Raw genomic sequence first — 22791 nt, 5'->3', positions numbered from 1 at the left:
CCAGGAAGTGCCCGCTCTTTGCTGCAAAACTGATGAACAGATACCGAACGGGAAAGGTCGCACAGGTCCTTATTCCAATGGCTAACCGCGCATTTAACCCGTGCGCTTGTAAGCATTTATCGGCAGTGCATAATGTCATATCTGAATTGCGCCGCCTCGAATAAGTGACGAGATACTTCACTCTAATTCACTTTTAAAAAAGTTTACACGCTTTGACGGCTTATCTTGGCCCAAAAAATTAATCATCATCGGCCTTGCTTGCATTTCTTTCTCGAAAACTAAGCGCCCTCTACCTTCCTGTCAACACGCAAGTCGTTCTTGACTTGGAAGTACTGGGCTCGCAACATTCAAGAAAGGAAATGCGGGCAATACAGATGACAGTTATCGTTGTGGTACAAGCTACGGCCCAAAGGGTGTAAACGTTTTTAAAGAGTTTTGCGCCTTTGAGAACAGTTGTACTTCGCTTGTGTCAATTACACACGACAGTCTTTTTAAAGGGAAGCTGAAAGGTTTTCCAGAAAAAATGAGTGAAGAGCAGTACGCCGTGGTTTTCAACCCTTTGAATTCGAATATCGCATCGAAATTGAGTGAAAGAAAGCACAAACATATTTTATTTCGACGAAAAGTGCAGCAGCAGACACGCCCAGCTCGCGCGCCTTGTTTCCGCCTGTGATTGGTCAGGCGCCTCGTGACGTCAACAATGGGGTTCGTCCGGACCGACTGCTGCCGCTACACACGAAGCACGGTGCAAAGTAGTTTATTGGTGTTTTGCTGAGACGGTCATGGAAATTTTCGAGAGCTTGCGTTTCCTTGAGGAGTTCGGCGTTAAGTCCAAACTCTACGAGAGCGATTTTGCGCGCGACGGTGACGGGCGACGGCTTCGAGCGACAAAACGGGCCGTCGCTTGAACAAATCGCTCCGTGTTGTCGCTCGATCGCTCGTTTCTAGAAATCTAGAACTCGTCGCTCGTCGCCCCGAAATGCTATGAGCGACTACCCAATTGTGCGAAGCCGAAACTGGATGTACATAACTCAAATACTGCTGTTTGTCGCATGGAACAAGCAAACTATTGAATTTTACACCTGCAAGAATAAGAACCTAGTGCAAGACCTTCAGAAATACTTTATGCTCCTTCTTCAGTAATATACATCAACTTAAATTGATAAAGCATGCGTCACGCTAGTTTCGGCGCGTATATTGCTGCCCTCATTCCGGGAAGTCGTCGCTCAAAGCCGTCGCTCGCGTGGAGTTCGGCTTGCAGACGACGAGTGAACGCGACAGCCATCGCCTCGCTTGTAGCGCTGTCGCGCTCGCGTGCAAGATCACTTGTAAGGGGTTTATACTTGTACATACTACACGTACCTACATACTTGTACATACTACATGTACGAGCCGATTGCGAAGAGCCGGCCTCTCCAAGAAGCAAAAAATGCTGGTGCAAGCGCTGCTTTCCACGCGAACGACGGCGAAGTGTTAGCATCTCCTTGTGTTGGAAATGTTCTTTGGCGAGTATGTTTTTTGCTAAGCTGCATTCAGCGTTCCAGTGAGTACGTTTCCGGGCAAACAAATGTAGTGTTATGTTCCTGCATGCCTCCTCGTAGAACGTAAGCGGTGATGCGATCTTCAGCATTTGTGCGCTGCCCCAAAGCTGTCGACAATCCACACAGACAGTTTAAACGCGGGAAAAGTTTACCGGCTGTTGTAGCACGCGTAGTATAGAACCTTCATCAGCGCGCCATCTGCACGCTACTCGTAACCGGCGAATTCCGTCGGCTACGCGAGATGGTCGGTTTCGTATGTGTGCGAAAGAAGGGGGAGTGCAGCGTCTTGGCGTGAGCAGGCTTTCCAACACATGCAAACTTTGCTTGCACTGCGTTATGGTAGCTGCATGCAGGCTGTTTCACAACACACGTGCGAATAGAAAATTCGCGGCGCTTGGCGATGAAACCTGCGTCAAGGGTGGGCGATAAACATGCACCTTCCGTTCAGCGTGCTAACTATTTTTTTAGGAGAACCCAAAGCACGCATTATTGATAAACTCCAGTAGTAATCGTCACGGAAGTGGTTAGAGCACCAACACTTGATCTTGAGCGCTTGAAGTTGTTTCGCTTCACAGCAGCCTCTAACTTAGCTGAAAGCTTCTTGTCTTGCAGGAACTAATGGAACATCGGAACATCGTCGCGGCCGCTGGTGTTCGTGCAAGCGTAGGCTGCACAGAACGCCAGCATGATCGGCCTACAAGTTCAATTGATGCTGCGCACGTCAACTACCACTCCTATATACACATAAATAAAGGAATGTAGGGTCGCGCGAAGCAGATTAGGACGGCACGCACGCAGAAATAAGCCCGGTCAGGCACGGTCGCGGAGGCTGCGAAGGAGCGGAACACCAGTGTTGACGTCACTACGCCGCCGTTTCCGGTCTCCGCTCGCATCGTCAGCGTCAGCAGCAGCGCGCGGCACTCGACGGAGGGCGGAGATACAGTGCAATTTTAACCGACGATTGCGTCGCTCCTAAGTGAAATATCCCCCCCCAAAATTTTACCTTCATGGTTTATAAGGTTCCCGCATCCGTATATGAGCGTCTTATTGAATTCGACAGAATCTTCAGCTTCCCTTTAAGCATCGTTAACTGGGAGATCGAAGGGTGCATCTTCAGCTTCTCCATAGGTCAATGGCGTAGATGATTTCCAAGGTAGAATTTCATTAATCCAGATGGGTGTCAGTCAGGCATTGGCCAAGGTCAGACTTCATTCAAATTATTTCGTCAACAGACCTTACTAACGACCTGACGGCCTGCATGCTCGAACTCAAAGCCTGTACTTTCATTCTCGCTAACACAACCCGGAATACTAATGACGCCCCCTCGATGATGGGCCTATACCAAGTTTTTTATGTGAAGGCCTTGAATATTCTTTTCCTTTTATGTAATTTTATGTAATTCTTGTGTAATGTTCTATGTAATTTACTCTTCAAGAGCCGTGCTCCACCATGCGGGCTTCCGCAGAACTGATTGGCCATATTGAGTGTCTCTGTGCTTGAAGTTTTCAATTAATTCGTCCTCGCGCGATGATCTGCTACAGTCCCCTGGTTAGTTCAGGCAGTAGAGCGGCGTCACCGAAAAGGCGTTCGTCCCGGGTTCAAGTCCAACTAGGTCGGACGACAACTTTTGCCTTTCATGAGCGCTGTTCCACCTTGCGTGCTTCCGCAGAACTGATTTGCCATATCCAACTAATATTATGTGGGCTGCTTGGGTCACTGTTGCTTGACACCGTACTCCTGTTTTGTTTCGTTCCTTGGAGCACTGAACCTGTGAAAGAAATTTGGGCCTTGATTTCTTGTCCGCACACTTGGCCCTCATTGTCCGTTCTGCTGGAGTCGTGCAACGTTCCCTGCGATATTCCCATATTACAAGAAGCGCCGCGCGATCACATTGTAACAATGATTACGCGGGGAAAAATGGTCCTCAGAAAAAGATAATGTACGAGTGAAAATCTAACGCTTACGCTCTGGATCCTGCGCTGAGTCGACTGTGTTCAACTGGTTAAGCTCGCCTGCCTTTCCACGCCGTGGCTTATATTGCCCTTTTGCCCGAACCACCTATCGCGCACGGCGACTACATTTGAAGTCCTAACGCTACCGTCCTGCTTTCGCACGTTGCATTCCCGCCCATCATCCTAACTATCAAATAAAATGCAACCAATCTTGATGTGGTTAAATTGAACTATGCTCGCAAATACTTTTTCCTGTGTGTCAGAAGAGGCCTACGAACAAGGACAACAAGGACAACACAGGGGAAATTACTTGCACCTAATAATTGAAATAAAGAAATGCTATATTATTGGAAGTGAAAGTGGATGAAAAAGCAACTTGCCGCAGGTGGGGAACGTTGCCACGTCTTCGCATTACGCATGCGATGCTCTACCAATTCTATTGGATAGAACATCGCACGCGTAATGCGAAGACGTGGGATCCTCCCCCACCTGCGGCAAGTTGTTTTACAGCGAAGGATGGATGGATGAACCTTTATTGCATCTTTTGAATGTGGTTGGGCTCGTAGACGTCCGGGAGCGCCCTGGCCGACATCTCTAGGCAAGCACGGTCCACCAGCCAGAGCTGGTCATCCGAGCAAGTGGCCCGAAGAGCGGCCTCCCACGAGGAAAAGGAAGGGTTGGGAATAGGCTTTACCGCCATGGGCGTGGGGCAGGTCCACAGACAGTGGAAAAGATCTGCCCGGGGCGTTTGGCAGGTGGTACATTGTGGATTATGGAGACCAGGGTGAAATAAATGTGCCAGATAGGGAGAAATAAATGCTTTGGTCTGGATCTGGCGCCAGATTGAACTCTGGTGGGCAGTAAGGGAATGGTGAGGGGGAGGTAAGTCTCGTCTGCCATCCATGTAATACGTGGTAATCTGGTGGTAGGTGCAGATCCCCTCTCCTGGCTTTTCCATGGGGTTTGGTGAGTGGTCGTCCAGGGTCCGGAGGGAAAGACCTCGGACATGCGCATTAACGCACTCGTTTCCGGGGACACACTCATGCCCAGGTACCCACGTGATAGTCGCCTGGTGGTGAAGCGAAGGAATATTTTGCAAAATGTGTGTGACTGTCTTAGGTGCTACGCCTTGAAGGAAGTAACGGTATGCACTTTGGGAATCGGTGCAGATTTCTGTAATGGTAGAATCCGCAGCCGCATGCGCCACTGCTAGGGCTAATGCGACCCCCTCAGCCACATCGGTGCGCGCTGTTTTAATCGAGGCAGAGATGGTAATGCGTCCGTCCTCCGTCATGGCAGCGGCCGTGACCGTTCCTTTGAGTGGACCGACCGCGGCGTCGACATAAAGGACGTCTTCGCGATCTTGGTAGCGTCGGGTGTAGTAATGAGCCCGCGCCTTACGTCGACCCGGATAGAGGTGCGAATTCATGTTTCGTGGCAACGGTTTGAGTTGCATGTTAGCTGCGAGTCTTACAGGAATGGGGAACCACGGCTCTTCTATCGGGATCGTGCCGCTTGGCTCACACCCCAGAGTTCGCAGTAGGTGTCGCCCAGTGGGTGTTCGGGTGAGGCGTAGAAGCTGATTACTCCTCTGTGCCTCCATGATTTCCTGGATGGTATTATAGAGACCAGTCTGTAGGAGGTGGGTAGTGCTAGCGCGCATCGGCAGCCTCAGTGCGGTCTTAACCGCCCGCCTGATTAGACGATTAGCCTGATCCATTTGTTTTTGAGTGAGGTGGTGATACGGGAGGTGGTAGGCAAGGCGACTGACCACTAAAGCTTCAATCATTTGCATGGTGTCCTTTTCAGACAGGCCGTGATTGCGTGACGCAATCCGGCGAACCAGTCCTGAGATTTGTTTTATTTGTTTATCGAGGAGGTTCAGTGTAAAACCTGCATCTAGGTTAGATTGTATGTGCAGACCAAGGATCCTGATTCTATGTACCTGAGGCACTTGTTGACCGTGTATGAACAGGTGTATGCCTGGGTCGCCTTTGTGGGGTTTAATATTGAGCAATTCGGACTTTTCTGGCGAGCAGAAGAGCCCCATTATGCGAACATGCCGTTCGATAAAGTTGATAGCTGTTTGTAGGACATCTTGGGCCTCCCCAATGGAGCCTTGTGACACCCATAGAGTCATATCATCAGCATAGAAAGCGTGGTGCACTTTAGTGATACCTGCGAGCTCTCTGGCGAGTGGGGCCATGGCTACGTTAAATAATAGTGGTTATAGGACTGCTCCCTGGGGTGTGCCCCTGTTTGGGAGGGCAAAGGCGGCCGATGTGAGTGGACCTAATCTAACCTCAGTGGTACGATTTTCCAAAAAGCTTTGACATAATGCCAGATCCTACGGCCGCAACCTGTGGTGGCAAGGGTCCTGAGGATGTGGTCGTGTCCTACGTTGTCAAAGGCCTTTTGTATGTCTAATGCTAGGATGGCTCTGGTGCGGGCTGTCCGTTGTTTGGGATTTAATAAGGTCTCTTTAATATGCAAGAGGACATCCTGCGCCAATAGGTTGGGGCGGAAGCCAGACTTAGTGTTGAGGAAGAAATGCTTAGCTTCTAAGTGCGGTTGTAGTCGCCGGACAATCAAGTGCTCAAAACGTTTGCCTACATAACTCGTGAGCGAGATAGGTCGTAAATTCTGAAGCAGTAAGGATTTATTCTGTTTCGGTATTAGATTAATCTGGGCGTGTTTCCAATCGCCAGGTAGTGTACCCTTTCGCCAGTATTTGTTAAAGAGATCCGTGAGCTCCTGCTAAGATATGTCATCTAAATTTCGGAGGACTTTGTACATTATCCGGTCGGGCCCTGGTGCAGTGTCCCGGTAATATAGCCAAGGGCCTGTTTCACCTCCGGCAGTGTGACATCTGCATCCAGGTTTTCGTCTGGATCAGGGGGTGTTAAAGGGGCTGCGTTCGGATGCGTAGGTATGGGCTGTGGAATATACAGATCTTTGATGTGTGCCATAATATCCGTGCCCTTTTGCTCCTCTAAGTAAATCAGCTTTTGAGTAGTAGTGTCCGCGTGGGTTTGGTGGAAGTGGGATCGAGAACAGCCCTCAGGAGGCTCCAAGTGCGTTTTGTGCCCAGCGTTTCTTTCAGTGTGCCGCAAAAGTTGGCCCAGTTTGTTTGAGCAAGCTGGGTGGCATATTGTGCAGCCTCCACCGTGACTGCAGCGATATGAAGGCGAAGTTTGCGGTTTAATCTCTGGCGCTTGCATCGTTTGGAGAGGCTTCGACGAGCCTCCCACAGATGCAGGAGGTGGGGGTCTACTTGGGGGGCATTCTTGGTGTTCTTAATTTTTCTTCCAGCTCTGTCGAGGGCATGTTGTATCTTTTGAGTCCAAGACTCCAAGGTCTGCGGTGTGGTATCCTCCATGGCGATGTACGAGCAGAGTTTATCCGTGAACGAGGGTCTGAATTTCGGGGCGAAAAATTTTGGAATTTTGCGTTAGGATTGTTTGTATGACGTGGTGATCGCTGCCTAATGTGTCCGGCAAGGCCTCGTGTGCTTTCACTATCACATGTGTGCTTGTCATCGTGAGGTCTGGCGTGGTGTCTCTTGCCGTACTGGTGCCCATTCTCGTTGATATAGTGGGATCTGTGATTAAAGTAAGTGCGTGGTGCATCATAGAGTTATGTATAAGGTTGCCCTTCGGCGTGTTATTTATATAACCCCATGCCGTATGGCGGGCGTTAAAGTCGCCCACTATGATTCGATGTGTATAGCGTGTTTGAGCAAAAATTTCCGGTATCCTTGTGCCCTTATCTTTAGCGGGACTGTATATGTTGACAACCTACAGTCCTTTTCCCGATGTGGGGTTGGACGGGATAATCTCGAGAGTGGTGTACTCGGTTCCTCCTTTTTAAGGACCCCCGGTAGGGGTTAGGTCTATGAAGGGGAGGGTTTTATTAATAAGAATAGCGGTACGCGATGTTACGGATGCCACGTGATATCCCTGCAAGGATAGAGACGTGGACCCTGTTTCCTGCAGGGCCAGTATATCTGGCGGCTTCGGAAAAAGTTGAATGTATGCGGCCAATTGGGCGAGTTTCTTTTTGACGCTTCTACAATTCCATTGCCATAAAATTAGGTCAGATAAAGTTTGGTTTCCGGGTGTAGGAGTTAAGCCCGCTCTACCCGAATTCTGTCGCTTATTGGAGTTGGCCATGTTGAGTCGTTACGGGGTCGAAACCCTCAACTGTGGGCTGGTCACCTCCTCCGTGGGCTGAAGGGAGTGAGCGGCGGTGGTAGGTTTGGGCTGTTTATGCTTACGGGTGGGTGATGATTGGGCATGCAAATCGAAGAGGTGATTAATTGCAGATTCTATTTTGTCGATGCGTTGAATAAACGCGGTCTCCACTCTTTGTAGGGCCTGCTCTTGTTCCTTAACCATTTGTGTTTTGACAGCCCCGAGGCTGTCGCTTACAAATTTTAGAACTCGTTGCGTGAGGCCTTGTGTGAATTCTGGAGTTTGGAAATATTGTGCACAGGTCTGTTGTGAGAGGACTAGTGCATGGGGCGACGCTGGATGGGGAGGTATTGGGGAGGCCTGCTCAACGAGAGACTTACCAGCGTCGGCCAAGGGGTCCTGCCGTTGCTGCAGCTGTGGGCCTGGATCCAGGCGTCCCCCGGTTGCCAAACCAGATGAAATCTTCAGACCCCCTCTTGCCGCCGAGCCAGGCGCATAGGTGGGCTCTCGTTGCGGGTGTGCCGGCCACGTGGCGCCGCTTCTCGTGCCGCACTGCACAGGGGTGCGTGGCGGGTGGTTCGTGAGTGGTGTCGCAGGTGTCCGTATGGCAGGAGGTACTGGGGGTTGAACATGTGCTTGTTTGGTTTTCTTTTCGGGGTATGATATTTTCGGTTCCTTGGGTCGGGCGGTGCTGTGAGGTGCTTGGCTGCAGGCATTCTTAGGAATGTCGTCAGGTTGTTGGTTTGTCGTTGATATCTCGGTACTCCGCCTCGGTGGAGTCATATCGGGTCATTTTGGGCGCTGGCGCCGCTCTTTCACCGCTCCGGGCCCGAGTCTCCTCTGACGAGCCGGGCAACTCAGGTCGATGGTGGGATGGTCATCGGATCCGCAAGTAAGACAGCGTGGAAGGTAGGCTTCGTCGTGTTCATCTGGGTTAAGCAAGCCACAGTTCCCGCACCGCCGTTCTTGTGGGTATGGGCAGATGTCATGCCGATGTCCGGTTCGGAGGCAGCAGTGGCACACTTGGGTGACTGGGCGGAAAGGTCTGCATCGAAATTATACGCCTTGAAAGTACACGTAGCTGGGAACTCGCCTGCCCTCGAAGGTGTAGAGGCATGCTCCGTTTGTTTCGAACTGTCTGGCTTGGATTATGTTGATATCATGGGGGTAGGTGACCGTATCGTTCATGATGGCTTCCTCGGTAGGTATAGGTAGGGCACCTGTGATTATCCCCTTGCAGGAGTTGTCCGGGGAAGCCACATACGCAGAGACTTGATACGATTTATTGCCGAGAAGGAGCGTCTGAATGTGGCAAAGCTGTTCCGCCAGGTCAGGGTCCGGGGTGCTGACCAGTGCGATGTTCTGTTCCTTGCGTACTCGTATGCGCGCCGTCGGAGGCAGCGGGGCTCGGAGTGCGGTTTGTATCGCGTCTCGCAGCGGTAAGACCGCTTCTTGTTGTAGTGATATACCTCCTCTTATTCGGAGAACCACCTTGTGGCCCCCTGCGGGGAGGCGCGGCAATCGAGGCCAGCCGGGTCCGTGTCGACGTTCGCGTGAGTCGAATGAGGCGGGTGGAGTCTTGAAGGACTCCTCGGCGACAACCCTCCGTCGGCGAGCGTCGACCACCCGGTACCATGGAGTGTGAGGCACGGGTGGCTGAGGATGTGTATCATTGGGCATGTCGGCTGCTCCGCTCCAGTCGGGTAGTCGCAGTACTCGATGTCGCGCTCGGGCTCCAAGTCGTCTGCATCCATGCAGTCCAGTTGGCCTGCCGGGTCGGAATTGCTGGCGGACATCTCCGCGGCTCGGGCCCCTACCCTGGGAGCCGCATTCCAGGGCGCGTCGGATACCGACGCGGCGTCCGCGTCCGCCGTGCCGCTGTCGCGGTGGCGCATTTAGGCTTAACGTGGTGACCGCCGCTTAGGGATTTCAAACGGCCGTGTCGGGCTAAGAAAAGAGTCGAGCCCGGAAATATTCGTGTCAAGTAAAAGCTGATGATTTGCCCGTGACGATGGTTGTACGATTTCGTGCCGATGGTGGAAGATTCCGGGTGGTTGAGGGTGGATTAGCAGAGCCTTCTGCGACGCGATGTGCATCCTCCGTTGCCCAGGTAGCGTCTCTCCTTTACAGCGAAGCTGCATACCTCTACCGTCCAAGGAACTTTTCGTGTCGTCAGCAAGAATCTCCCCATACGTGAGCCGATCCCGGAGACAGTGCAATGCCGGGCCGACCCGCGGCGGAGGTGAAGCAGGCGTTTTTTCATCCACTTTCACTTCCATTAATTCATCATTTCTTTAATTCAATTATTCATTACAAGTAATTTCCCCTGTGTTGTCCTTGGTGTCTGCTTGTTGGCCTCTTATGATATTATTTAAGAAATTGGGCCCCTCGGTTAACCCCTTCCTTCTCGTTTTTCCTGGGTTTGTCACTTGAGACCTTCGAGCCGGCCAGCGACTACCATATTTGGGCGTTTAACTGGTGAAACTTTATTGCCTGTCATAAATTTTACGGGTTCAAAACGTCAAGCATCAGATCTCTATACGGCAAAGACCGCTCCCGACCTTCCACCCCAGCTTTGTATCGTAGGGGCCAGGCGGTATGAACGGAACACTTCTGAGGTTTAAATTTTTATTGCAACAGCAATCAGATGGACACTCCAGACGCATTCTTTTCGTCGGCGTCGCCATGATGTTCGGCATAAAGTCCAAAGGCAACAACACCATCACCGTGCATCGTGTGTGTATGTGCGAATGAAAGCATGCGAGGGAAGCCCACGAACGCGGCTTAATCTGGCGCGCGCGAAGGAAGAAAGCGTGGAACAAACGCGACGTCTTCCGTCGCGCGAAAGTCCGTGGGGGCCTGGGAGAAAGGGCGGGGGAGGCAGAGGACGGGCGTTGTGCTCCGGCAGCAACTGTGCATTTCGCGACCGGGCGCAAGGGCAACTGACGATCGCCGCTCAATGTCGCGCACCAAATATGGAGGAAAGCCGGGAGGTAGCATGGAAGAGAGGGGTGGGGAGGGGCGGTCTTGATTCCGCCAACAAGTGCCTACTTTGCACCGCCGCGCGAGGTCGCGCGCGCCGTATCTTGAAAGGCATCTGCAGGCGGGTCATTCCTAAAGCCCCTTAAAATTATCAAGGGATTTTAGTCATTCCTTTGTGCGCGCTGTGTTCTCACCGCTTTTGTGTTGAAGTGATAGACCACACGAAGCTCACTTCGCTTCAGCAGAACTGCTAATTGGGCGAGTTGGTACTTCGCTTGCTGCTGCTGCCGCACTTGCTCACACCAGCGTTTCGACAGCGAGTGTCTTCGCTCGTCGATTGTGATTTGTTCATGCTTGCTTGTGCGCGCTGACACCATGCTTGTTAATTCAGTTAGCGAATGTTTTCAAGTCTATGTGGCCGATAAAACTACAATGTCCTTGCTTCGTATAGCTGTCTCCTTTATTGCTATCGCAATCGATGCTTCGCCTTTCAGGTGAAACTGAGACTTTTTGCCCTATAACATTCATACGAGTTTAGCTGTTCTAAATGTAAGTCAGAAAGTTGGCTACGATAACACACATTTCCTTAAAGTACGTTTGAGAAACATTGAAAAGTGCAATTTACAATCAACAAGATGTGCTGACTGCACCCTTATTTTTGGTAGGAGTGGGACGTAACGTTGGAGGAATAAGACACATGATACAAGGCTGTGACTATTTGTCTACTTAATGGTGTACTTGGGTAGGTCGGTGATGAAAGCAACAGAAGGACCTCTATCTTAGATCCCCCTGACACCTGTAGCCCTAGCCAGCTCTGACATAATTTTAATAAAAACTCGGCGCGACAGAGACAAGGACAAGAAGAAACACAAAGCTACATCACAAGCGCTGACCAATAACTGCACAACTAACAATTTGCACTAAGACTCGTCTTTTAACCGCGCAGATCACACCACCAGGTAACAAAGATGGCCGCTGCTGAGCACGAGGTCGCGGGATCAAATCACGGCCACCGCAGCCGCATTTCGAAGGGGGGAAATGCAAGAACACCCGTGGACTTAGATCTACGTGCACATTAAAAAACTCCAGGTGGTCAAAATTATTCCGTAGTGCCCCACAACCGTGTGCCTCATAATCATATGTTGGTTTTGGCACGTAAAACCCGATAATTTAATTAAGGTGGTCAGACATGTTCGAAATATATCCAAATACCGTCCTTGCACGGGTGTATCAGTCTAAATTACCACCAACAACAACGAAGAAACACGTTCATCAAATTTTTTTATTGTTACTATCGTCTTTCGAGAAATATACCACTTATTTGGGTGGCTGTGCAGTAACACAAACAACCAAAGAACAAACGAGCAACGCTCAAAAGAAAACCATACCATTCGTCATTGACCTTAAATAAATTTCTAGGTTTTAAATTGGTTGCAGTGAGTGCAACATGATATATCGTGTCATGTTATCATTGAGCACTGTGATTGGCACTAAGATCGTTGCTTCTTGTGTCTCCTGGTATGTCCATATAGCTTTTCGTGATTGCTGGGTGACTTAGATAGTTGCAAAAAATAAACTTTGATTACTCACCAATACAGCGATGGTGTATTTGACAATAATCCTCGATGGTTTCTGTCACAATTTTTTTTATATACATTAGTAGTAAACTTGAACAGCACAGTTTCAGGCTTATATAGCTGCCTTTCATTTGGAGATGTTAGCTTAATTGACGTGTAGGAAGCTTGAAGACATTAGCTATATCTTTGTCATGTGTTGCCAATAATGCTAATAAGATATGCAGACAAAATCAACTGACCATTCAGAGCAATCACGGATGCCTTCCAAGATAGCGTATATGCTAGCTGTGCCTTTATAAAATTAGGCTCATGCACAGTGTTCTAACATGCGGGGTTCTGTATATACACCTGCAACGTTGTTCTACGCTTGGAAAATTTGCTTCGAAAGGTAATGATTTTAAACATTACCTTGCGTATATCTTAGTCAAATAGACAACAGCTTGTATGCATGGTATATTTAAGTGTTAATGTGTAATTTTTTTACAATGTCCGACCCGATCCTGGACAAGTTCGCGCCGCCAATAATTTTCGCGTGCAGACCAGGGGGGCTATTCTGTAAGAGTCCACCTAGTGGACTGTCCATTTCGGCCGTTGCTGATTGGATGCAGCAGTACGAGAGAGGAGAAGAGGAGCGGCCCTAGCCAATCAGCAGTGGCCGAAATGGACAGTCCACTAGGTGGATTCTTACAGAATACCCCCGCTGGATGAACAATGTTCCAAGCTTTCTGCACCTCTGCTCACACTTCCGAAGGTTATTGCGCAATTTTGAGGACGTTGCACGGCCTCTCACCCAGCTTCATAAGAAAAAAAAGCGCCGCTCTGTTTTTTTTTTTTTTTTGAACTCTCGTCAAGCTACTGCGCTCTCGGAGCTTACTGTGCGGTTTACTTGGCCACCCCTTCTCGCCGACTTTGATCTGTCCGCTCGAATGGAAGTTCACACCGATGCCAATGGATTTGGAATCGGTGCTGTTCTGGCTGAGCGCCAGGACGGACGCGACCACGTTATTGCGTACGCTAGCCGTCTTCTTTTACGTTTGAAGCGCAATTACTCCGCTACCAAACGCGAAAGCTTTGATTTCGCTTGGGCAGTGGATTCGTCCATTCAGAGTTTCGTCCGGCCATTCACATTCATCACTGACGACCCCGCCTTCTACTGGCTGTCTTCCTTAAAATATAATAGTGGGTGACTCCCTCTGTGGGTTCTGCGCTTCTGAGGGTGCTCCTACACAGTCGTGTACTAGACCGGCCGGTTACATGAAGAGAACTGCTTGTTGCGCCATTCAGCGACCTTTCAGAGAGCGGCGAGCGTATTTGCGTGATCTCGCTCAGAGAATAGCTTGTAGAACTTACTAGCAGAACCTCAGCCTCACTTCTTGGACATCTCGCGATTTTCTGAGTACGTTTGTGCTCAAGAATGGTGTTTTCTACGGTTACAACATGCATCCTGGCGGCTTAACCAGTTCCTGGTCACTCCCGCTCACCTGCGCGGTAGTGTCCACGTACAGATACGTGAGGTTCCTATCGTTGGTCATCTTCGCCTCTTTCCGACCTGCAACATTGATCCACATCAGTTACTTCGGCCGCGGTCCTTATTGTCCCGTTTGCCATTGAGCTGCTACCTTTGACTCCCTGCCAGTGTCGCAAATAAAAAAAAAAACTACCAGTACTCCCAGCAGGCTGCCGTCAACTTCTGAGGTACTTATAATCCGAGTCATTCCTTAGGCATTGTCTTTATCTCCTTGGCAATTTCCCTGAGTCGGCGGATTGCAATGAATGGGAACTACCCGATCACAGATTCTCTTCCGAACAGCTGTACAATCGAAGTCTTCCGCGACGAAGACTTTGCCACTTTCCTGTCGGCAATGCTTTGTCATGCCGATAACGCGCATGCCGTTCCTTACTGGGAAGTACCGGGCTCGCAGCGTTAAAGAAACGAAATGCGGACAAGACAGATGGCGTTTATTGTTGTGCGGCAAGACACGACTCAAAGGGTGCAAATTTTTCTTAGGGTGTAGAGTGTGTGCTTGTAGATAAGATAATACGTCTCTCCTCAGCCCGTCAAAATATTTTCAGCGCTCTTACGCGCTCTTCCAACGAATTGTAGTATCTAAGATCTACGCTCATGCTGGTTTGTATCGCTTCGACATGTCGTAATTCCTTTATCATTAAGTATTGTCGTCACCCATTATTTGGTCATGCTTGTCGTAATTTCCATGCGCGCTCGGGGAAACCATTGAATTAGTTGTTTGAGCTTCCTTTTAGCAGTAATTCATTTACTGTGTTATTATTGGTCCGCGCGAAGGTCTTATTTGAACAGCTTTATTGTGATACATTTAGAGATACGGAATATATTCATCAGAAAACCTCAAATGAGACATACATACCTATGTATTTATGATATATGAAAACACATGCTTCCTATGTGTTTCAAAATAAGCTTCATTTCTATGCTTAATAGGTTGCAATGCGCACACTCTGGCAAGGGAAGAACATCAAGCAAGCCATCGATGAGCCAAGAGTTCACCACCAATTGCTGCCAGCCGACCTGGAGGTGGAAGAATCGTTACCTCAGGTAGGCGCACCACTCAAATATATATATATATATATATATATATATATATATATATATATATATATATATATATATATATAATGTGTGTCATATAAAGCGCATTATCGCGGCTGATCTATAAAGAGAGGAATGTACCTGGACCAGGTGGCGCTACCTTGGCTTCGGGGACATTTGCATGTCACTCAAAAATAAAGCAAGCACTGTGACCGCACGTAGATGCCATGGTGGTTTTGTCTTGACGCACTTTTGTGAGCTCGCACATTTGAACAGAACATAAAGTGACATGATGATGATGATGATGATGATAGAATGGTATTGGCGCAAGGGCCAGTTATATGGACACAGAGTGTCAAGGTCATGGTAATGGGTTGTCAATGTGACATGGATTGTAGGTATGATATGGCTGTAAAACTGCAGAAAATAAACATTTATGCAAGATATGACCACAGATACAGTGAGGTAGGTAGTGATCATAAGATATTCTGCGAAGTGATGACAACAGAGTGTGAACCTGGGTGAGTTAAAAAAGTGATGTATAGTTACAGAAAACTAAATCTTGCTGCGTTTGTGACTGAGCATCGAAGGATAACTCCAGGCGGGAAACTGTATACTTGGCACATGCATTGTCGTGCTTGCAGGCTCGACACTACTTGCAGGTTCGGTACTCTGAGAAAACAGGTTAGTTTCGCCACGGCCGGAAAGATTGGGAACCCCTAGTATAACGGAGAGGAAATTGAGCTGCTGTACCGGGGGAACCATATTCCAAACAAACTGGTGTACCAATTTGAGTCACTGAGCATGTGAAGCTGGGTATGTGTCGCTTTTCAATGGGCCTCTTTAACGCCAATGTGTCACGGGGTATGTGCTGCTCTGCAATCAGTCTCTTTAACGCCAGTTTGGCCCACCGTGGTTCCTTAGTAGCTATGGTATTGGGCTGCTAAGCAAGAGGTCGCGGGATCAAATCCCGGCCACGGCAGCCGCATTTCGACGTGGGGGAAATGCAAAAACACCCGTGTACTTAGGTTTAGGCGCACGGTAAAGAATCCCTGGTGGTCCAAATTATTCCGGGGTCCCCCACTACCGCGTGGTTCTCGCACGTAAAATGCCATGTTTTTTTTTTTTCTTAATCGAGCCAACGCGTGGTGCACACCAGACAACAGGCTTATTTGCTTCACCTGTGACATTGCTGGTCACGTTATACATTTCTGTCGTCGTAACATGTCGGCTAACCATGGCGTCTTCGACCAGTTTCGCTACGCGCCACAACATGCCGCCGAGATTCGTGGCCGAGATGCCACCGACTCGTCGCCGAGACCCTTCAAACTCGACCGCCGCTCAGACAGTCGCCGTTCTCCTTCTCGACGTCGACAGTCGCTGCCACCTATGCGCAGTCGGCCGCCTGCTGCCGAGGGAAACTGGTCAGCGCAGTTTCCGAGGCAAGAACCGCAAGTTCATCCAACTGCCTAAGTCCTCAGTTCTCACCGCGGAATGTCACTGGCATCCAGGTTGAGAAAGCAACTGCACAAGCTCTTGTCGGTACCGGGCCGCCGTTTCCGTCAGCCGCGAAAATCTTTTTCGTAAGCTGAAAAAATTCACTACCTCCCTCTCTGGCATTGCACTCTGCACTGCTAGCGCGCAGCGCATTGTTTTTACAGCTGTATGCACCGGCCGTGTAGTCAATCAAAACGTTTCGTACATCATCGAGCTTTTTGTGTTGCCCTCCTATTCTCAAGGTTTCACCCCCTCGTATGGTGCTTCCTGTCACGTCACAATTCCACTGTTGATTGCTCTCGCGCGCAACTGACCTTTTTGCCGCTATGTGACTCACCATCGGTCGGTGCCGACCGCAGTGTTCGCAGAGTCTTCGTTGATGCTGATACTGATCTACTTCCGGAGACGTTGGTGCTTGCGACCCTGTCGTGTGCTGCTGTGCCAGACTCCCCTGTGGCGTTTGCGCCATCTGTCATGATTGCTCACGGCAAGGACCTATTTCTCCCGTCCGCCGTCCTCACAGTTACGTCTGAACCCCCTTTGATGCCCATATGTAATCCGTACCCGTATCCATTCACCATAATGCGTCGTGAAACCTTAAGATTTATACAAGTTGCCACGTGTATTGAACGTGTTGACATTTACGATGGCACCACCTGTTTTCATTTTGACGCCGTAACTTCTATCTCTCCAACACTGCCTTAAGCTGTTTTCGACTGTGCCATCGATGGAAACCTTGCGCCCCCTCATCGCATCCAAATTCTTATACTCCGTAACAAGTTCGTTTCTTCGTGAGACTGCAACGAAGCAGCCTTGGGCCGCATGACGGGTGTGTCCCATACCGTTGACGCTGGTTCCCATGCCCCCTTGCGACAGCGTGCGTAACGCGTTGCGGCACAAGAGCGCCGAGTTGTCACCAAAGAAGTCGACAACATGCTGCGGCACGTCGTCATTCAGCCTTGCCAAAGTCCTTGGTCTTCACCTGTCGTTCTCGCGCGACTCCATGCAGTGGATGTGGAAACCGATGGATTAGTGTAGGCGTCGATCACCTGACGCGCTACGCCGAGACCGCTCGCCTCGTTGCGATGTTCATTCTGCGTAACTTCGTCATTCGCCATGGTGCTCCTCGAGAAATACTCAGCGGTAGTGGTCACGTCTTCTTGTCAGAATCAATACAATCCCTTCTTCGCGCGTGCAACATTAGTCACCGGAAATCGACTGGTTTGGTCTCACGAAACGTTTCAACCGAATCCTCGTCGACATATTGAGGACGTACGTCTCGTTCGACCACACCAGTTGGGGCACCGTACTCCCGTCCGTTACCCGCCGTGGTTGCTTAGTGTCTATGGTGTTGGGCTGCTAGGCACGAGGTCGCGGGATCGCATCCCGGCCTCGGCAGCCTCATTTCGATACGCGCGAAATGCAGAAACACTCGTGAAGACAAACTTAAGTGCACGTTAAAGAACCCCAGGTGGTCCAAATTTCCAATGTCCCCCACTATGGCGCGCCTCATAATCGGATCGTGGTTTTGGCACGTCAAACCCCATAATTTAATTTTTTAACTCCCGTTCGTTACGTTCACACATGACACTGCGACGCAAGTAACCAGCGATTTTTCACCTTCTTTTTTGTCTTATACGGACGTGAGTCTTCGTGTCCACTGCATACTATCCTGCCCACCGACCTGACGCATCTGAGTGCACTACAATTTCAGGAGTCGGCCATACGCTGGAGAATCTCGCCAGCTGGCTCGTTCGTTGACTATCGAGGAACGGGACCGTCAGAAAACACGACGTGACAGTCATCAGGTCACGCCCACTTTCCCTGCTGGTTCTCTCATTTGGACATGAATACCGCCTCACACCCGCGGCCTTTATTGTAAACTATTTGCGCGGTACCACGGTCTGCACCCTAGCATCGACTCCACCTCACCTGTGACCTATATCGTTAAGGTCGTCGCACCATCGCCGGACTTTCGTTGTCGGGGTCGCGAGATAGTGCACATTAGCCGCCTCAAGCCATATTACAACTCTCGCATCGTGTCTGCTCCCTGAGTCGCCAGGATGGCTCCGTTTCGCAACCGGGGGCAGTATAATGAAGCAGGCGCGCCTCGTATTTTTGGCGGCAGCTAGAAGACGACGACGACCCGTGTGGTGATCGCAAAATAGTTCCTGCTGTTCGCTGCTGCTAGACTAATTATCACTTGCAGTTAACCTCATTACAAGGCGTTCGATAGCAGTCGGTATTGAGGGCAACGGGATGGCCATGCTACAATGACGACGGAATGAACACGATGGTGCCACGACGGCCTGACAACCGCGCCATGACGACTACGAAGTGAGCACAGTTGCATGACGATGACGGCATGCCGACTACTGCATGATTACGAAACTGTAAAGTGCATCGCATCGAAAGCACTAGACAAGTGCGCCAGCTAAGTTGATAGTTTAATTAAAATTGTTGCTGTGCTTATCAGGGTTTAGTAAACACCGGACTCACAAATTTAGTGGCGTATTTCAGACCGACGCTAAATGCCTGAATTTTGGCCGCTTTAGATAGTTTACAAATTTGTGGTATTGTGTTTTATTTGCAAGCATGATATTTTATTTTTAGATGTTTACACCATTAAATAACATTTGCAAAAATAAACGATGGCCTAAAATCAATGTGTATGCTATACAGTCGGCATTGATTCGTTTTATTTTAATGCAACAAACCCGTTCAAGATTGCTGCAGTGGTCGCCGATGAAAAATAATTTCATCATCTGGCTAGGGCGCGCCCTAAAGGACCCTAATAAAGTATTTCATCCATCCATCCATCCATCATATGACGTATTTAGGTAGAAACTCCTTAATAAACCTTCTTCTTAAATGCTTATTTATATTTCGAAGTCTTTTTTGCGAATACATTACTAAAGCAAATACTTCGTTTTACTACTATATTCCGACTCCTGACTAATTTTATTGGCAAACGTTCAAGATTCTTCCAGTGGAGGGGTAAACTACTATGGCGCCCGCGGAGACACATGGAGGGAAGAAAAAAAGAGTAGAAGGGAGTGCCTCATGACGGTATTGAAGCCTAGTCATCAAAAAATATGGATGTGGGCCATCGTCACGTGATAAGGAAGCAGTAGCTTATCCTCACCTCGCTTTGGTTGTGTCTGCTGCGGTTTTATCATCTTGCCCATGGAAGGTAAGAAGGCGGAGGGATGATAGTTTGCAAGAACAAATTGCGCAGGCCCGATGCCTGTGCCGCAAACAGCGAGAACGCGAATATTTCGAGGCGTTTGCGTCGACGTCTTTGCCTGACACTGGTGCATGACATTATTTACTGCACAGCGCTAACGTTTTCTTTTGGCTTTCCGCTTCTTCGCTTCTTCGGGCGACACTCGGTGCTCTCGTTTCACCAGGATTCGGATTTGTATATTGCAATATTGCCCGTAAACACTGCCATGGGGGCACGTTGCTTGGCGTGACTGATGCGTTCATGCTCGAGAATTTTTTTTTTTTTTGCGATAGAAATTATATGGACACGTTAGGCGCATTTCCGCCGTCGTTGTCGACGTCGCCATTATCTTTAGTTCAAAATACAAGAGCGATAATATTGTGGCGGCGCTCCGTATGATGTGGGCACGAGTGAAAGCCCGCGGGAGCGAGCCGAAGATGGTAGCTCGGTCTCGTTCGCGCAAGGGAGGGAGCGTGGAGGAAGCGCGCGGTATTCCACAGAGCGCAAGGCACCTTCCACTCCGGCGGAGCCTGCGTATGTGGCAACTGAGCGCGGCCGCGCGGACTCTATTTTGAAAGTGATCTGCGATGGGTACAGAGTCATGGTGCGCCGACTTCTGATAGCTTCGTGTGTGCTGTGTTCTGGCCGCTCTGTTCACGTTGAAGCGGGAAGCACGAAGATCAGTTGGCTCGCTGATGCTGCTGCTCCTACTCGCGCTATAGCGTTTCGACACCGAGTGTGCGCGGTCATCGAGTGAGATGTGTTCATGTTTGCTTGGGCGCGCGTGGCACTGTTTGTTAATCTACTTAGTAAGCGAATGTTTAGAAGTTGATACGGCCCTTAAAATTACTATCGTTACTTCCTATAGCTGTCTACTAATTTTCTATCGGAACGGATACCTCGCCTTTCGGGCGAAACTGCTGCCTTTCATTTATTTGTTCTGTTTATTGTGTGCACATGGCGCCAAAAGGCATTACAGTGGGGGTCGGGGGGAGGTATCTTAGGTAAAAGCACATCACTCTGATACAGCGAACATTACCAAACTAGGCAGCACAACAGTGTTCTACAGAAGAAAAAATAATGTAAGCTACAGAACCGTCGCACAGATTACACATCTCACGATGACTTTCAACGGCAATGCGTTTAGCATCGAATCAATGTTGCGTAACATCGCATTGCAGCCGCCGAAACGATTTATGTGTGAGGCGTATACAGCAGCTGTACTCCTCTTCACGCTTCCCTAAGAACACCAGGCGTCATCTAGCGCCACCGCCGCGGCGAGGCTACACGCGCGGCATCGGAAATGCATTGCACATCCGTGCGTGCGAACGCTAAGAAACACGTCATGTGACAACCGGGCTCGTCTCTCGCGCTTATGCGTGAAATGCATGAAATGTCGATTTCCCAACTATCCCAGCTGTCCACTCTAAGGTGTGCTCTCGCACGTCGTGTTGGACACGCTTCGCCACCTAGTTGCATTGCCGATAAGCCCGCGCGTGGCCTTCGAGACGAGAAGCGTGGTGAGCTGGTGCGTGCGGACGCTGAGGATTGTTCTCTCGTTTGCCGCACACTCAGTGGCAGATACTCAGTGGCCCAAGCTGGCGAGAAGATCATTGAAGAGCGGCAGTGCATACCTAGTGCCTTTGTGGCGCAGCCAGCTGAAGCGTCGGGTTGATGTCCTTCAGGAACCCTTGTGACATGGATTCGATTCCGCTCAGCATCGGATAAATTTAAGGGATCGTTTTCAGCATTGTAGAGTGGCCCATTCCCTGTGGTATATACCTAGCTACTCAAGTTGACGTCAAAGACGTTTATTCAAAAGCGGCACTCACCGAATGTCACATGCTCTACGACACAAGTTGGCATCAAAGAGGTTCACTGACGACGAGCACAGAGTGGCGCATGCCCAGGGTTACAAGTCGGCGTCAAAGAGTTTCTTGATGATGATATGTGGTTCTTTATTGGCGCAAGGGCCAGTTATGAAAGATTTTCTTCGATAAGCAGTACCTAACCAGTTCCTCATCTACAGTGACGTATGTCGGCGTGGAAGAGGTCTGTTGAAACCCGGCACATACGCGCACATCACCACATACTCAGTGACCCATCTTTGTCCGACGGTTGTTTTTCGACCACGGGCTCCCCAGTGACCCAGGCAGGCGGGAAACTGTTGGATACAAACGTAGATAGATAGCCTTCGGATAGTGCGTGAAGTATCCTAATAATGCTATTCAGATATACAGATAATACAGATAAGCAAATCAGTTAATTAACTCAGAAAGAAAATTATCATTACAAGAAATCAATAGATTAGAAGGATGCCTCTCGCAAATCGTTTTCGCAAAGAAGGACGTGCCAAATAATTATGTTTTACAGAATTATTAGCGTACTTTAAACGTGTGGTCAAACCGCTGAGACTGGTTGTATAATTCCCTCAAATACTTTTCCCTCTAGATGCCAACAGTAGAATCGTAAATGATGTGGAAAAATTTCAGGCGAAGTTCACGACGACGACGGTCCAAACTGTCGTATTTCCTAACATCTCTTTGTACGGGTAACTTTGAAGTTTCTGTCATGCTGTCAGCAGATAAAACGAGCTGCTTATTTCTGCGACCTTCCTACTTTAGCGTTGTCTCGCCCAATTTCTGCGTTCCAGACAAGGCACGTATAGTCAAAGACAAATCTCATCATCATCATCACCATCAGCCTCGTTACGCCCACTGCAGGGCAGAGGCCTCTCCCATACTTCTCCAACAACCCCGGTCATGTACTATTGTGACCATGTCGTCCCTGCAAGCTTCTCAATCTCATCCGCCCACCTAACTTTCTGCCGCCCCCTGCTACGTTTCCCTTTCCTTGGAATCCAGTACGTAACCCTTAATGACCATCGGTTATCTTCCCTCCTCATTACATGTTCTGCCCATGTCCATTTCTTATTCTTGATTTCAACTAAGATGTCATTATCTCGCGTTTGTTCCCTCACCCAATCTGCTCTTTTCTTATCCCTTAACGGTACACCCATCATTCTTCTTTCCATAGCTCATTGCGCCGTCGTCAATTTATGTGGAAATCTTTTCGTAGGCCTCCAGGTTTCTGCCCCGTAGGTGAGTACTGGTAAGACACAGCTATTATGCACTTTTCTCTTGAGGGATAATGGCAACCTGCTCTTCATGATCTGAGAATTCCTGCCAAACGCACCCCAGCCCATTCTTATTCTTCTGATTATTTCCATCTCATGATCCGGATCCGCCGTCACTACC

General features: G+C 49.4%; 1 protein-coding gene across 1 annotated transcript in view; it reads left to right on the top strand.

The window, feature by feature from the left end:
• The window catches only part of LOC126540967 (scoloptoxin SSD14-like), a 142974-nt gene that overhangs the window by 117581 nt on the left and 2602 nt on the right, over window positions 1-22791 (top strand). Inside the window, exon 11 of the mRNA XM_072286171.1 lies at window positions 14704-14817. Coding sequence (XP_072142272.1) covers window positions 14704-14817 — 114 coding nt within the window. The remainder of the gene's footprint in view (window positions 1-14703; window positions 14818-22791) is intronic.

This window comes from Dermacentor andersoni, chromosome 2 (genome assembly GCF_023375885.2).
Source record: "Dermacentor andersoni chromosome 2, qqDerAnde1_hic_scaffold, whole genome shotgun sequence".
NCBI classification, from domain to species: Eukaryota; Metazoa; Arthropoda; class Arachnida; order Ixodida; family Ixodidae; genus Dermacentor; species Dermacentor andersoni.
The sequence above is the reverse complement of the archived record's forward strand: the minus strand, read 5'-3'. Positions and strand labels throughout refer to the sequence as shown.